Raw genomic sequence first — 14,420 nt, 5'->3', positions numbered from 1 at the left:
TAGGGAAACGTATAGGAAAGTAAAAAAAAAGGAAAACGGAAAAAAAAGGTGCAAAGGTTCAGGAAAGTAAAGGAGAGAACAAAATATTATAATCAGGATATGTACATAAAGCTTAAATTTTAATGTTATTATTATTCATATATACAGAAAGGGTATTATAAATATCAATATTATCATGCATANCCTATTAATTTTACACAGGTACGACTGTACTTAGTGTTGCACTATCAAATGCAATTGACGCGCCTCTATGCCAGGGTTTTTATGTTCCTGGTCAGGCTATAATTACAGATTGGTGGAATCCAGATTCTGTGAATGTACATGTAATTGATTGACAAGTACACATTTGACAAGGTAAATTAATTTTATTTAACAAAGTAGTGTAAATCTAGAAACAAAACAGACAGTAAGTAGGTATGGTAGATAAGACAGATCACTTGTTCATCTGCTGTACTATTTATAATATTAGTGTAGAATGTAGATGATGTAGGAGATTACAGTCTTACGGTGACATGTGCATCTTTTTGCTCTTAATTTACAAATATTTCATATATTTTACAGGTGGTGAGAAACGTGTAGATCTGGCCTGCTTACAGTGGCTATTGGATTGGACAGAACCAAAGTGAGAGTGAACGTGTGAATTTATGGAGAACATTAAAAACTATTTTACTATAAGTCATAACGCAACTTATTTTGTATGAGTTACATACAAATGTCAAGCCGTGAGTACATTATGTAAAAACTAAAACAAAGTACCTACTGTAATCACAACAGTAACTGTAATCTTTTAAAATCCAATAGTTTTAATGATTATTGATTTTCGTAAACAAAATATTTCATGTTATATTTCATCAATAAAGTTTCATTTGATACTTCAATAGTTTTATTTTTAACTGCAATACATGAAAAGGAACGGATCATAAAAAAGTATGACAGGTATATTTCATCTGTGGGCGGCAGACGCCATATTGTATTCAGCGCCACCTACTGGACAATCTAGCTCGGTACCAGTTTGTTTATCGTTTAACCAATACTAGGGCCGTTTCCTATCTGTCTTTAGACATACTCTCTAATCTGTGGTGACATGTGACATCTTCCTATTTCTTGTTGTTTTTGTTTCCTTTCTTCTTTCAAATCAAAACAAACTTCGTTGTATCGGTTGAATGAATCTTTCTTTTGTTAACTTTAAATTTAACTACAGTGATTAATTTAATAACGTGGTAATAAAATGGCATCATCGAATGAGTTTCAAGACTTGGATGATGAAGTGTTAGAACTTTTAAAGAATTATAAACATAAAAAAGCAACGGCATACGAGCCTTGTTCTTTAAAAAATATTAACGAGTGTTTGATCGGTCTTCGTGAGGTATTTATATTGTTTTATGGCATAATAAATACTAGAAATGTATTTGGTTGTAATCATCAAGTATTTACTTTCAGGAACTTGACCTTTTCAACATATCTTACACTTTCAATCCACATGTGGACATTGATGACAACGTTTTAACACCAGAAGCTCTTGTAAAGCTTATAAATTCAGTTTGGACATTGTTATATTATCATAAAAGTGTAAAAGAAAAAGCTGATGCATTAACAGAACAAAACCATGTTTTGGAACATCAGAACAAACAACTTCATGTGAGTATTTTAAAATTTGTTTTTAAGAGATACTGAAATAAGAATATACTAATGAAATAAATGAGTAAGTAATTAAAATAATATGTTTATTTTTCAGGGTTCTTTGGGTAAATTTAAAGATAAACTATCAATCGAGAAGAATGGAGCTAAAGCATGTGTTGCTGAAGCCCAGAAAGTCTCCGATCGTTCCGATGAGCTTCTCCATGCTCTAACAGAAACAAGAGCCAAACTTTTGAAAGTTAATAAACAGAAAGATGCCATAGAAAAGTCACTACGCAATGAGATTTCAAGGATTAAGTTGGAAAATAATAAATTGACGGATAGACTGAGAAACAAATCAAGTAAGGGATATTTCAAATATCATTTCAAAATTAACTAGCTGGGTAACCTTAATTTTACAATAGAGACTGATGTTAAAATGATGCCACTAACTTTTAAATTAAACTGTATGTTGTCTTCACTCTTATCTAAAATAAAAGCTTTAAAAATATTATTTACAATAAAATTTCATTCAAAATTTTTATTTCTAGGTGTCCATGTATCATGCAGCGAAGTGTGTGATTCAACAATGCTGCGCCTCAAGGAACGTGAACGTAAACATTTGGCTGTCATATCTCAACTGCAGCTCAATAACCAAGAGCTACTACGGGAAGTGCTTGCTTTGAAGGAAGAAATAATAATGGGGGGTCTCCAAAACTATGACATAGATGATAAGACAAAGTGATAAACTAGCTTTTTAATTCTGCATTTAATAAGTCTATTAATAAGAAACAAAACAAAATGGTAACAATGGCTGTTAACTAGATTAATCAATTAGTGTTATGTGTCATGTTAATTTTTTAATGACTTGTTGACTTAATTTTAATGTTTGACATCTTGCCTGATATTAACTATTTTTGTAACAGCTAACCAAGCTGACATCAATCAGTATTATTGTTATAAGTATTAAAAATGAATAAAACTCTATTCAAAACAACTCTATTGTTTAAATTATACTATCTTTAAACGATTTTAAATTAATACTTTATTAATTTTTAATGCAGTTTTAGCCCTTTTATTGATTAGGTATTATTTTATTTCTACTAGCTTTCGCGCCCGACTTCGCACTGAAAATGTATAATCCTCATCTTGGTTACAGGTTTTCGTGAATGTGTCTCTTTCTATAGACGTTTATTATTTTATGCCGGAAGAACAAATTACTATGTCAGTACTTTCCTACTAACCAAAGTTGGACGAAGATAGCAAAATAACCACACAAAATATGTAAGTAAATAAAAACAATACATTGTACTAAACATTATTTATTATACAGGGTGTAGTTTTGTAAAACAACTCCCATCTCATGGGTGGTCAGCTGGTCACACATAAAAGTAATTACAAGAAAAATATAAATAAAACTATTACTTTATTAGTCAAAAACCTTATTCAAACGTTTCCTAAAACTTTCGAGAAGGCGCTTGTTACCGCCTGAAACACCAACGGCGTAGAGCGGGAGGACTGTCCGATAGTTCGCCCGCGTAATATTCTGATTTCATGGTTTATACTATTTTCCTGATTTCATGGATTTCTCACTGAAAATTTAAGGTATATTTTATATTTTTTTTGGCATCAATATCGTGTATACTACCATCCCTCAGATGGGCGTTATTTTACATAACCACATCCTGTATTTTGTTTATTTATTCTTTTAATAATTGTTTAAGGCGAACTTAATGCCATAAGGCATTCTCTGCCAGTTAACCTTCAGGCTTAACAGAAAAAAAAATTCTGACGACGCGACGAGACAGAAAGAGCCAGCTATCCTATACCAAACAACATTTAACTTGAGTAAATATTATCTCTACATTGGCTCCCTATAAATAAATTCTGCCCGGGCCGCGGCCTAATCTGCGTAAGTTACAATTTTTCGCAATACCAAATTATGTGAAATTCATTCAGTTTTCATTAAAAATAAAATTTCATTTTTTTTTTGCATTAGTCAATGGGCGATAGACAGCTTTGTTGTGTTTTGTTTTACATTGTAGCAGTAACGTCTTTGAAGTGACTCAGTGTGTAACATCAGTGACTACAAAAACAATCTAATTTAAGTAGTAATCATTTAATCAACCATGAAATTTTTACGTTAATGTTTTGTCTATAAATTCTTCGAAAGTCTGATAGAATAAAACGTTTTCTAGGCTATAGGACAAGGACCTGATCTTGTTTATCTACCCTTTGAAGTCTAGCCTATGAAGTCATCATGTCAGTAGGTATTAGGTATTTTAAAAATATTGGTGCATTAGGATACCGACATTACAAACGTTCAAAATTTGAACTTTTGAAATGCAACATTAAATGCACCAACATTTAATGTTGAGCCAGAAATTATGCAGGGTGTTCCCAGTCCCAGCACGCCCAGATACGAATTTTAAAATAAGATCGTTTTCAAAATACCATCGACCTTGCTTGCCTGCTTGACAGAATATACTGTCGATTTCGGTTCAATAAATACCTAAGTAGTCGCAAATATCCTACCTCATGAGGATCTCGTGAAAATACCACGGAATCAAATAAAATTCTTTTAAAAATTTACAATCCATAGACCTCTAATGTAGTCTGGGTGGGTATAATTCTATCGCGAGGATTTTGTTTGCTACAAAACTAATATATTCGCTCTTCACATCCTATGGAAACTATTAGCTTTTATCACTCTTCCAGAATAAAATAATTTCTGCTCCTAAATTCCTATCACTGAAGTTCCCAAAGTGAGTTACTATCTTAAACTATTGGCACTTAATTAATTGGTAATTTAAAATCAATTACTAAATCCCAATGACGTGTCCCGACTTCCGATGTCTCTTCAAAAAATATAAAACGGTTTTATTAGTAAACACTTAAAGTTATAGGAAGTATCGCTGTTTGGAAGTGGTACGTTTGTAGAATTAATTACGTCCAGAGGCTCTCGACGGGCACTAAACACTATTAAAATATCGTCGCAGACACCATCACCGCTACATGACGCTAAATCCATTTATCGCACAACACTCCAGTATTCACTGAATCATTCTGCAGTCGGCCGTGAATGCGCGCGCGCGCCTTGTTTCAATTCAATTTGCCGCTTTATCGTGAGTGTTTTCTTCAAGTTGATAAGATCAATTACATCACTGTGATAACATAGTCAAGGACTGTCATTTTCTTAGTAAAATAAAATTGTATTGTTAACATGCAGTGACTGAAAGTTGAAGTGTTTAAAACAATATCAGTGAATTGTGATACTCCGTCGGACGTGCCGGCACCATGGGCACGAAGAAAATAATAAAGATTACAGTGGTCGGAGATGGTATGGTCGGCAAAACTTGCCTACTCTACGTGTATACGAAGAACGAGTTTCCTGAGGAATATGTACCCACAGTGTAAGTTGTCAAGTTGGTCAGAAGAAGGGTAGGGAAGTGCGCTGACCGAAGGGTCAGTGGGGCAAGAACGTCGCCAGAGTTACGTGAGGCCGAGCTACTAAATTAGCAGGTGGATGCCGTAACGTCGTTATCAACCAGCAGAACTGACGTGACGTCACAAAATATACTGTATTTAGCAGCCACTGTGGATTTACCGGGTTTACTTGAAGTATGACACATCGTTAGTCAGTTATCCTATGGTTAAATCATAACATTAGTTACAAATTACTAGGTTACTCATTTGGTTTAACTTCTAAAATTACTTGCGAAATCAAATGGGGCACTAAATCATCAGGATATGATGATAATTTTGATAAGAAATCATGACTTGACTTGAAAAGTGATATCACTTCTTATTTATAAAATTGACTCCACCACCAAGTTCTATACCTAAATAATTCATAAAGTTTATCACAACAGGTTTTGTTGTGATAAGCTAAGTCGAGTCGTTAATTCTTAATAAAATACAGCTCTAATGTTTGCTAACAACAACTAACTACCAATAGAGGCAAAGGCAACAAGAAAAGGAAACGGGATAATTAATATGTTGATAGCAAAACGTTCATCACCTCAAAAGACGAATTGATTTTACCTGACGTCACTCGTCATCATTTAGGTACTATAAAACGTATGGAATTTACGCTATAAACCTCACGTCATTTCTTATTTACTGTGAGTGAGGTGCGAGTGACTAATCTAAATCTACAATGTTTGATTAAAACTGATTGGACCTTATTTTTTGTTTGTTACGAGGGCGGCACTGAAAATTTCGGGAATCAAGGAAGTGAAACAACATTACTATTTAAAAATGTATTTATTGGTTTTTAAAGTATTCTCCGCGAAATTTGACACATTTTTCCATACACGAAACCAATCATTGAAGCAACCATTCCATTCGGAAGTTTGGGTCTCCAAAATGGCCGTTTTGTAGGCGTCCACAGCTTCTTCAGGTGATGAAAATCTCTGACCACGCAATTTATTCTTTATTTTAGGGAAAGTATAGAAATCATTAGGGCTTAGGTCGGGGCTGTACGGCGGATGGTCTAATAATTCTATGTTTTCTTGCTCTAAAAACTCTTTTGTTCTGTGCACGGTGTGAGAACTCGCATTGTCGTGATGGAGGATGATGCGGCGGTTGCAGTTCTCTTTACGGAGTTCAGAAACGACTAGTGGCAAACAAATGCTAGCATACCATTCTGCATTAACCGTTCTTTGTCCCCCAAGAGGAATAGTCGCAACATGGCCGGTTTTGGAGACAAACGTGGCCACCATTTTTTTTGCAACACTCCGTGAACGATCAATTTTTGTTGGCTTTAACGCATTTTCGAACACCCAAACTCGTGACTGGTTTTTTGTTTCGGGTTCGTACGCATATATCCAGGATTCGTCACCTGATACGATGTTGTATACAGCATTTGAGGATCCTGCATGTAATCTTCCGAGAGTTCTGACGCACTAAGTAACGCGAGTCGCTTTTTGCTCTTCACAGAGCGAATGCGGTATCCATCGGGAAAACAACTTTTTTACACCTAATTGTTCATGCAAGATTATTTGTATTTGACTCATGCCAATGTCTAAAGTTGCCTGAATTTCGCGGTATGTCACATGTCGATCTTCTTCAATCAGCTTACGCACAGCATCAACGTTTTCTTGGGTGACTGCAGTTTTTGGACGACCTTGACGGGGACCATCACTGAGCTTGACACGTCCACGTTGAAATTCAGCAAACCAGCGATAAATTATGGTTTTGGATGGGGCTTCATTACCAAATGCAGAAATCATCCGGTCAACACACTGTTTTTGTGTTAAACCACTCCGAAAGTCATAATAAATCATCGCTCTTGAATTTTCTCTAGTCAATTCCATTTTCTCAACGACTAAACAAGTTTCACAAGACCTTGTGATAAGACCGAGAATCTTTTTTTAAATAAATAAATGGTATTCGATGCTTAAAACCAAGGAGTTTGCAATTAAAAATATTTTAATATGATAGGAACAGTGGAAATATTCCATTCCCGATACTTTTAGTGCAGCCCTCGTACTTGCTCTTGCTATATTTTGTTGGAAGTTAGTTTTCTTAAAGTACCTAAGTAATTGTTGGTAGGACCTACTCGTAATGCGAAATTTAGGTAACTTAATTTAACAACCAACTATAACAAACTAAATAAGTTAATCAACTTCCGAAAGTTGTAAAATTCGATCTTAACAAACAGCTTAAGAGGTAGAACGTGGTAGAACCTTGGACGAATTAATTCGTCCAAGAGGAACACATTGTTTAAACTCAAAAAATGAAAAATCTTATCACTAGTAACTTTTTCAGTCATTTGGCTTAATTAATTAATGTTCGTTAGTTAATTAGTTGTAAACGACTGCTATAGTAAGACGTTAAGTAGACTGTTAATTAGGTAACGATATACTTTTTACATTAATTTAACATGTCGTTATCTAAAAGTTCCCAGAAATGAATAGGATAAGTTTGCAAGTGCAACAATTAGCGGTCACGTCCCAGCCGTGCTAATGTTATTTAACAGGTACTCAGCATTGCGGCTGCACTATTTATAAAGTCAAATACGTCGCGGCATTGTTGTATTGTGCGGACTCGGCCGCTTCCTCCTTGTGGAACTACGCCTACGGCCGACTGGCTGACTTCCTTGCGAGTCTGCTGCGAATGCCGTGGTCCCACGCGGAGCGCTGCACTATCAATGACCGTTGTTGGTGTTTTGCATGATCTGTTTACCTCTAGCCGTTGACTGCACCGCATGAAAGCCAATTTGATAAACGCGATTTAAACAACTCGAAACTCGGGATTGTATTAATTTATTCGGACTAAAAATATGCAAAAATATCGCATCCAAATATTAAGTTTACAAAAACCTACAAAGAAAAAGGTTTACCTACTAGACTAGAACATAAAAAGATTCGTCAATAGCCCAATGCTATCAAGATTCGAGGAACACGGATTCGAATCCCGCCTGCCGCTGGACTATGGTGAACACACTGCAGCAAGATTTTTTCCACGAGGGGTTAAAAAAATTCGATAGGAAATTTTTTGAGAACTCCTACACTACTTAACTTACTGCCGTTTAAATAAAAAAAAACATAAATTATTAAATGTCTTTTCCGTTTTGCATGTTCTGCGACTAAGCCTGCGATGAATAAGTACCTACTTTTCGTCTTCCTTAGAATTCTATCTTCGATCCTAATGTTATTAGGCGGTCTTAGCGCCAAGGGAATTTCTACTACAAGTTATTTATTGTACCTAATTCCTATACTTATAGCTATAATTTTCTTTAAAATGTCATCAGATTCGACAATTATGTCGGCCTCATCACCGTGGACGGGGAAGAGATCGAAATGACGCTGTGGGACACCGCGGGTCAAGAGGACTACGAGCGACTGAGGCCACTATCTTACAACCAGGTGCGATTTTATTTATTTATCTAAATACACCAATAGAAAGAAATTCTAACGTATAGGTACCTAAGTGCAATACTAATATTGCTATTCCTCTATAAATTTAAACCCCTTTAACTTTTAACAGTACCTAAGTTAATAAAAAAATATGTATGGTATCTATTTAGTAATCAACAGTCATTTAAATCAATCCAGTTACAATAACGGAAAAAACATTAAGGGGAAAAAAATGTAATGCATTAGGATAAACGTTTGGTATTTAAATATTTACTTGATGGCGTGGTTACTTTACCTATTTACTACGTTCACTTCTACATTTTACAATTGTGGCCAATTTTATTAAGTGTGTAACTACAAATAATGTCCTATATTGCAGACTGGCTGCTTCCTGGTATGCTACTCCGTGGGCAGCCGGTCATCATTCGAGAATGTCATACACAAGTGGTACCCAGAGCTGAACCACTTTAGCAGTTCAGTGCCCATTGTATTAGTTGGTAAGTATCTATGATATTTATCTCGAAGCGCCATTACCAATTACTTACCTACCTAACACTAGGCGATTGCATGTCTCTCGTGTATTACCTAATAAATTACCTACTGTCAAACATCAAGTTCAATTTACGATGCTACGTTACGAACGGGACTTCACCTCAGTTGGGAGTTTCATTTCACTTGTAGTAAACTTGACCAAACCAATTGTTCATTGTGCAAAACGGGATGCTAGATAATTTGCGAAATTGCGAATTATAGCGCGAATAAAGTTAAGTAGGATGCGCCCAATTAATTTTTTAATGATTCGGGATCAAAATTAAATTATTACTTAGGTCAATCTTTAACATCAGACTCTGACAATCTGACGCGGACGCCTGTATTCACAAACATTACTATGAGGTCTCACAGTGCGAGTGGACTCAGTGTGGGTGACACAGGAACCAATCACAGAGCTCTATTCAACGCTGTGCGTTCGATTTGCTATCATTTGTGAATACGGGCGTGACATTGTTTTAACTTCCGATCAAATCTCATTTTCCTAAAAATACGTAGTGTGACTTACGTTACACGTTCATACTTATTTGCAAACAAATAAAAAAATATTAATGCTAAAACAAATGTTAAATACGTATTGTGAGTTGGACCGGTCTTTCCTGATACTTAACACATAAATTGCATTAATTTTCCTTGTGATGAATTAAGTCATCCACATTTGTTGTGGTCATCAACTATCAATTCAGCATTATTAGGTTCATTTCTAATTTTATTAATTTTTCCTAGTTGGACAACTTCAATAATACATATTAAAATTAATGTTCAACAGGTTTTTTTAGCTATCTATTTAGCTAACTAATAACAAAATATTATCAAAAGTTTTAAACATCGACAGTAGAGCCTTATTTGCATCCGAAATACAAGCTGCTATTGTTTTGACTTAGGAACTCGTATTGTGTTCTTAATTCGGCATAAAGGTCAATATTTTAATAAGCATTGTTCTTATTGATTCACAAATCATATTAATGACGTTTCAGCTACGAAAACAGACTTGCGAGCGTCCGGCAAAGCGGTCATCACGACACAGGAAGGAAAAAAGTTAAAAAAGAAAATTCGGTAAGTCTTGAAAAAAATGCCTTTTTACGTCTTTAAATTGAGTCCCATACACAATTTATCTAAAAGCAGGCAGATAAAATTAACTCTCTAGAACAGGGTTTCTCAAAACGCGAACCCCTAGGGGTTTGCCATTCGACACCAGGGGGTCCGCGACAACATTTACGTAAAGGTGGTAGAATGAAGGTTGAAATATTGTCCAAAATTATTCGTAATTAAATTGACTCCATTTGCGACAAGAAACGGGCAGAGACCCAAGGGGAGGTGGGGGCTGACACTTAAACTGGAAACTTTGGAGCCGAAAGTTTGAGAAACCCTGCTCTAGAAATCCACACAGCCTTTCGGCCATAAAACGCCTCAGCATAGTAGCTAATTGCTTTCTCCAACAAAAACTAGATAGATTTGAGTAGGTGCTAGTTAACAGGAAAAAATATGTAGGACATAAAGCTGAGCTGCAGCCAAAAATATTATCTCTAATTCTAAATAATTGAGTCAAAAACGCCTAGTTTGTAAATATACAATAAGCCCTAAAAATTTACATAGTTTATTAAATTTTCAAAACGTGTTGATAGGAGGATAGGAGCTAGTTCATATCACCAGCAACAATAAATATTGGCATCCTTTAATCGCAGAGATAAGTTTGTATTTTATTGTATTCTGAAAACAACAAATTTTAAGTGAAATTGACGCGGGTTATCAGGCGGGTGCCGGCAGCTGCTATCGCGCCTTATCGCGCGCTGATAACAGCGCGACAACCGTAATGACGACAGAGGCGCGAATTGTAATAATATACTAATGATGTTATTAATTGGTGGTCCCTAATAAAGTAATATGTAAATAGAAGCTAAAATTATCATTGAGCTCGTGCCACAGTGATAAAGATTAACAAATTGAGATTGCTGAGGTTGAATTATAAATTCTATCGCCATCTGATAGCTTTTTTCAATACAGGGCAAGTCATAAGACAAAGTGCATTTTCTATTTACTTATGTAAGTAATAAAAGTCGGTGAATAGCCTTAATAGCACAGAATATAATAAGTTGTTAATAGTGAATGACAGGTTCGATTCCTGGGCGCACTATAATTTAAAGAATAAAGTGGTACATTTTTCTACAAAAGTCCTGTGTGCACTGCGGTTGTCGCTTGTGTAGAGCAGACAAGGAGGTAGCTTCGTAATTCCCAAATCATACGTAGTACGTACCTACTTAGTACCTTCGCAGACAATTGGTATTAATTAATTAATTAGGGTGTAAGCCTAACACCTGACTTTTTAAGATGTTTTAATAAAACTATTATATTATTTCAGAGCTGCGCAGTTGGTGGAATGTTCTGCCCTGGAACGCGTCAACATGAATGAGGTGTTTGAAGAGGCTGTGCGCGCCGCCCTGCGCAAGAAACCTGTTAACAAACGGACCTGCCAATATCTCTGAACAAGCGAGCCATATTTAGTGCTTCCAAGTTATTCTTAGAACTACGATTATACTGAACATTAACGGCGCTACAGCCAAAATCGCTCAATACTTTTATAAATTTTGCCCTAGTCCTACAACTCGTGCACTATAATCGTAGATCTAAAACGTGCATTATTAGTTGCGGTTGTTGGTCATGTGATTGTTAAATGCGTAAAGTCATTCCTTTATTTATCAAAACTAGATTCGACAGCATCTTATTGTACCTATACCTTTTTAGATGGTATTATTAATGATATTGACGAGTGTTAAAATGTAGATAACTATCAAGATATTATTAATAGGTTAAAATAATTACCTTATTAAGTATTAAATTGTACATAAATAAATAATAATATTAATAATGCGTGTTTTAATTAACATACTTATTTTCTTATGAGAGGTAGGTATACTGAAACTTCTGGAAGGGCTGAAAAAATATATGAGTGAAAAAGTTTAAGTTTTTTCCTCCGACAGATATTTCCGAGCCTTTTAGGGTAATAGGGTAGAATTTTGTAATAAAATCGAAAATTCGTTGACCACACTCGGGAATGGAATCAACTAAAATCTGTAAAAAATTACATCCTGTAGGGTTAGCACGAAAAACTTTCAAGTTCGAATCGTTTGCCTACTCGACAAAATTCGATACTCAATCTTTGAATTAAACGATAACATGTCAATTTTAATTCTCAAAATAAGTTTCATGCAACCATTTCTCATACTAAGTTCACTGGCGTTGTTGTAGTTTTCTTATTAAATCTTTTGAAGGCGATTCGAATACGCAAACGATTCGAACTCGAAAGTTTTTCGTGCTAGCCGTACTTTATTTCTTCTTCTTCTTTTTTGATGATGTTGGCAATACACGTCGAGGTCGACTTGATTTGTGCCATTTTCAAGTATTTTTTCTGAAATTTTGTGCTGCATGCAGCGTCGGCTACTATCGTCACACCCAGAGCCCCGATTACGGTAACTTTTAACGTCTACAATCCAGACGCGTTTCTGATGCGTTTCTGATTCTGCAATACGATTGGTCAAAACAGCTGACGTGCGCTGTTGAACGACCAATCGTATCGCAGAATCGAGAAGCGTGTCTGGATTGTTGACGTTAAAAATTACCGTAATCGGGGCTCTGAACAGAAATGGTCGGGATTACGGGAAAATCATTTCTGTGAAAACTCAATCGTATTGAGTACGTACGTACGATACGATACGATATGATCCAGACTACGACTTTACCATAAAAGCATAATCCAATGCCGTGATTATGTTGAAAATTGACATAAAAATTAAAAAAAAAGTACTGTCATTGTTTTTCACTGTCGCGTTTGCTGTCGCGTTGACCCAATTTTTGTTGTAAACGTAGATCGTTTTAGGCGTTATTCTCGAGAATTATTAGCATTATTTAATTTTTTTAGAGTCTCAGCTTTATATATTTGCAACTTGAACAATGAAGAGGAGTTATGATTCCATGAACTCTTCGGTTGATATTAGCTCCTATCGTGACCAACATTTTAAGGTAAACAACGAAAAGTGAAATACGTCTAATTAATTCGAAATTCAACATTGCTTCATATATATTTTGTTATTTTAGGGCTCAAGAAGTGAACAAGAACGATTGCTACGAACAACATCAACACTTTACATTGGTAACCTTTCTTTTTACACCACCGAAGAACAAATCTATGAACTCTTTTCAAAATGCGGAGATATACGAAGAGTGATCATGGGTCTAGACAAGTACAAAAAAACGCCATGTGGATTCTGTTTTGTTGAATACTATACAAGATTAGACTCTGAACATTGTATGAGGTATGTATCTAAAACTTTTGAATTTTGTAAAATTCCAATTAGTCTGCTAGAATTTTTAGTCATCTTAAGCTTGTCAATAGGATGTTATAATTGCTTAATCCATCTAATGAAATAAAATTTTATATGTATTCAGATCAGTTGTGAAATTGGACCTTTACACAACGTCTCTTTTTCACTAATACTTGCTTTGTTGTAGATACATAAATGGTACAAGATTAGATGATAGAATTATCCGTTGTGACTGGGATGCAGGTTTTATTGAAGGTAGACAATATGGACGGGGGAAGACTGGTGGTCAGGTAATTATTTATAAAAATACTTTGTTGTTACTGCAAACTAAACATTAAGTATAGTTTAAATCTGTGGCTGTGGAAGCAGATACTTAACACTACATTTTTACTTGGTTAACCATTAGCTCTAGGCTTTTGCCCATACAGGGTACCACAAGAATTAACAAATATTTCTAATTAACTTAATTTGTTGTAACCAAAATGCTTGTGGAAATAAAAGCTTTTTATTTTAGATAATTTCTAAGTAGGATTGAAAAAATTTAGGGTTTTTTTCTCTAAGTGTATTACAATATAAAATAATTTACTTCTAAAAATAATCTTTTCAGGTTCGAGACGAATATAGAACTGATTATGATGGTGGTCGGGGTGGCTACGGCAAAATTATTGCTCAGAAAATAACGCCCAATACTTTAGAACGCTGATTAATTTTTTTGTGTGTTTGTGAGATAATAAAGCAAAATAAGTGTTCGAATAATTATGAAGTAATACAACTCATAAAAGACTGTATAGTAAGATCACATTACATTAAAGTGGTGTCGTCACTATTATTAATAAAATTTTATAAACCATCATTTATTTTATTTTATTACACTTACATTTAGTGTTACTCCTTTATTTTGTATAACTGACAACACTAATCATTTAGCTAAATTGTTTTTCCATTCGTTTTAAGTTTTGGGTTAACTTGCCCTTCTTGGTAATTTTCATCACTAAATACAGCAACCAGAGAACTAAATATATGACATTTACAACTTTAATTGTTATCACATAATATGGTTTTATGTAAATAA

The 14,420-nt window shown here is 34.9% G+C and overlaps 3 protein-coding genes and 1 long non-coding RNA gene across 4 annotated transcripts; all 4 read left to right on the top strand.

Moving 5' to 3' along the window:
- Window positions 1-286: 286 nt before the first annotated feature.
- LOC114363556 (uncharacterized) lies at window positions 287-704 on the top strand. The gene is made up of 2 exons (XR_003656787.1): window positions 287-354; window positions 562-704. It is a non-coding gene; the product is annotated as an uncharacterized LOC114363556 (long non-coding RNA).
- A 395-nt stretch (window positions 705-1,099) lies between these two features.
- On the top strand, window positions 1,100-2,579 carry LOC114363529 (uncharacterized). Its single transcript, XM_028319280.1, has 4 exons — window positions 1,100-1,366; window positions 1,441-1,638; window positions 1,736-1,979; window positions 2,169-2,579. Exons 1-4 carry the CDS (start codon window positions 1,229-1,231, stop codon window positions 2,360-2,362), a joined length of 774 nt encoding a protein of 257 aa, XP_028175081.1. The 5' UTR covers window positions 1,100-1,228; the 3' UTR covers window positions 2,363-2,579.
- Window positions 2,580-4,530: 1,951 nt separating this feature from the next.
- RhoL (Ras-like GTP-binding protein RhoL) lies at window positions 4,531-11,825 on the top strand. The gene is made up of 5 exons (XM_028319281.1): window positions 4,531-5,030; window positions 8,375-8,489; window positions 8,860-8,977; window positions 10,007-10,085; window positions 11,389-11,825. Exons 1-5 carry the CDS (start codon window positions 4,915-4,917, stop codon window positions 11,510-11,512), a joined length of 552 nt encoding a protein of 183 aa, XP_028175082.1. The 5' UTR covers window positions 4,531-4,914; the 3' UTR covers window positions 11,513-11,825.
- A 1,018-nt stretch (window positions 11,826-12,843) lies between these two features.
- On the top strand, window positions 12,844-14,201 carry Cbp20 (cap binding protein 20). Its single transcript, XM_028319263.1, has 4 exons — window positions 12,844-13,046; window positions 13,122-13,339; window positions 13,536-13,638; window positions 13,956-14,201. The coding sequence occupies exons 1-4, from the start codon at window positions 12,978-12,980 to the stop codon at window positions 14,049-14,051; spliced, it is 486 nt and encodes a 161-aa protein (XP_028175064.1). The 5' UTR covers window positions 12,844-12,977; the 3' UTR covers window positions 14,052-14,201.
- Window positions 14,202-14,420: the final 219 nt, after the last annotated feature.

Source organism: Ostrinia furnacalis, unplaced genomic scaffold (genome assembly GCF_004193835.3).
Source record: "Ostrinia furnacalis isolate ACB-3 unplaced genomic scaffold, ASM419383v2 OfSCF7161, whole genome shotgun sequence".
NCBI lineage: Eukaryota > Metazoa > Arthropoda > Insecta > Lepidoptera > Crambidae > Ostrinia > Ostrinia furnacalis.
Note: the sequence above shows the minus strand (reverse complement) of the source record. Positions and strands in the feature narration are given on the sequence as shown.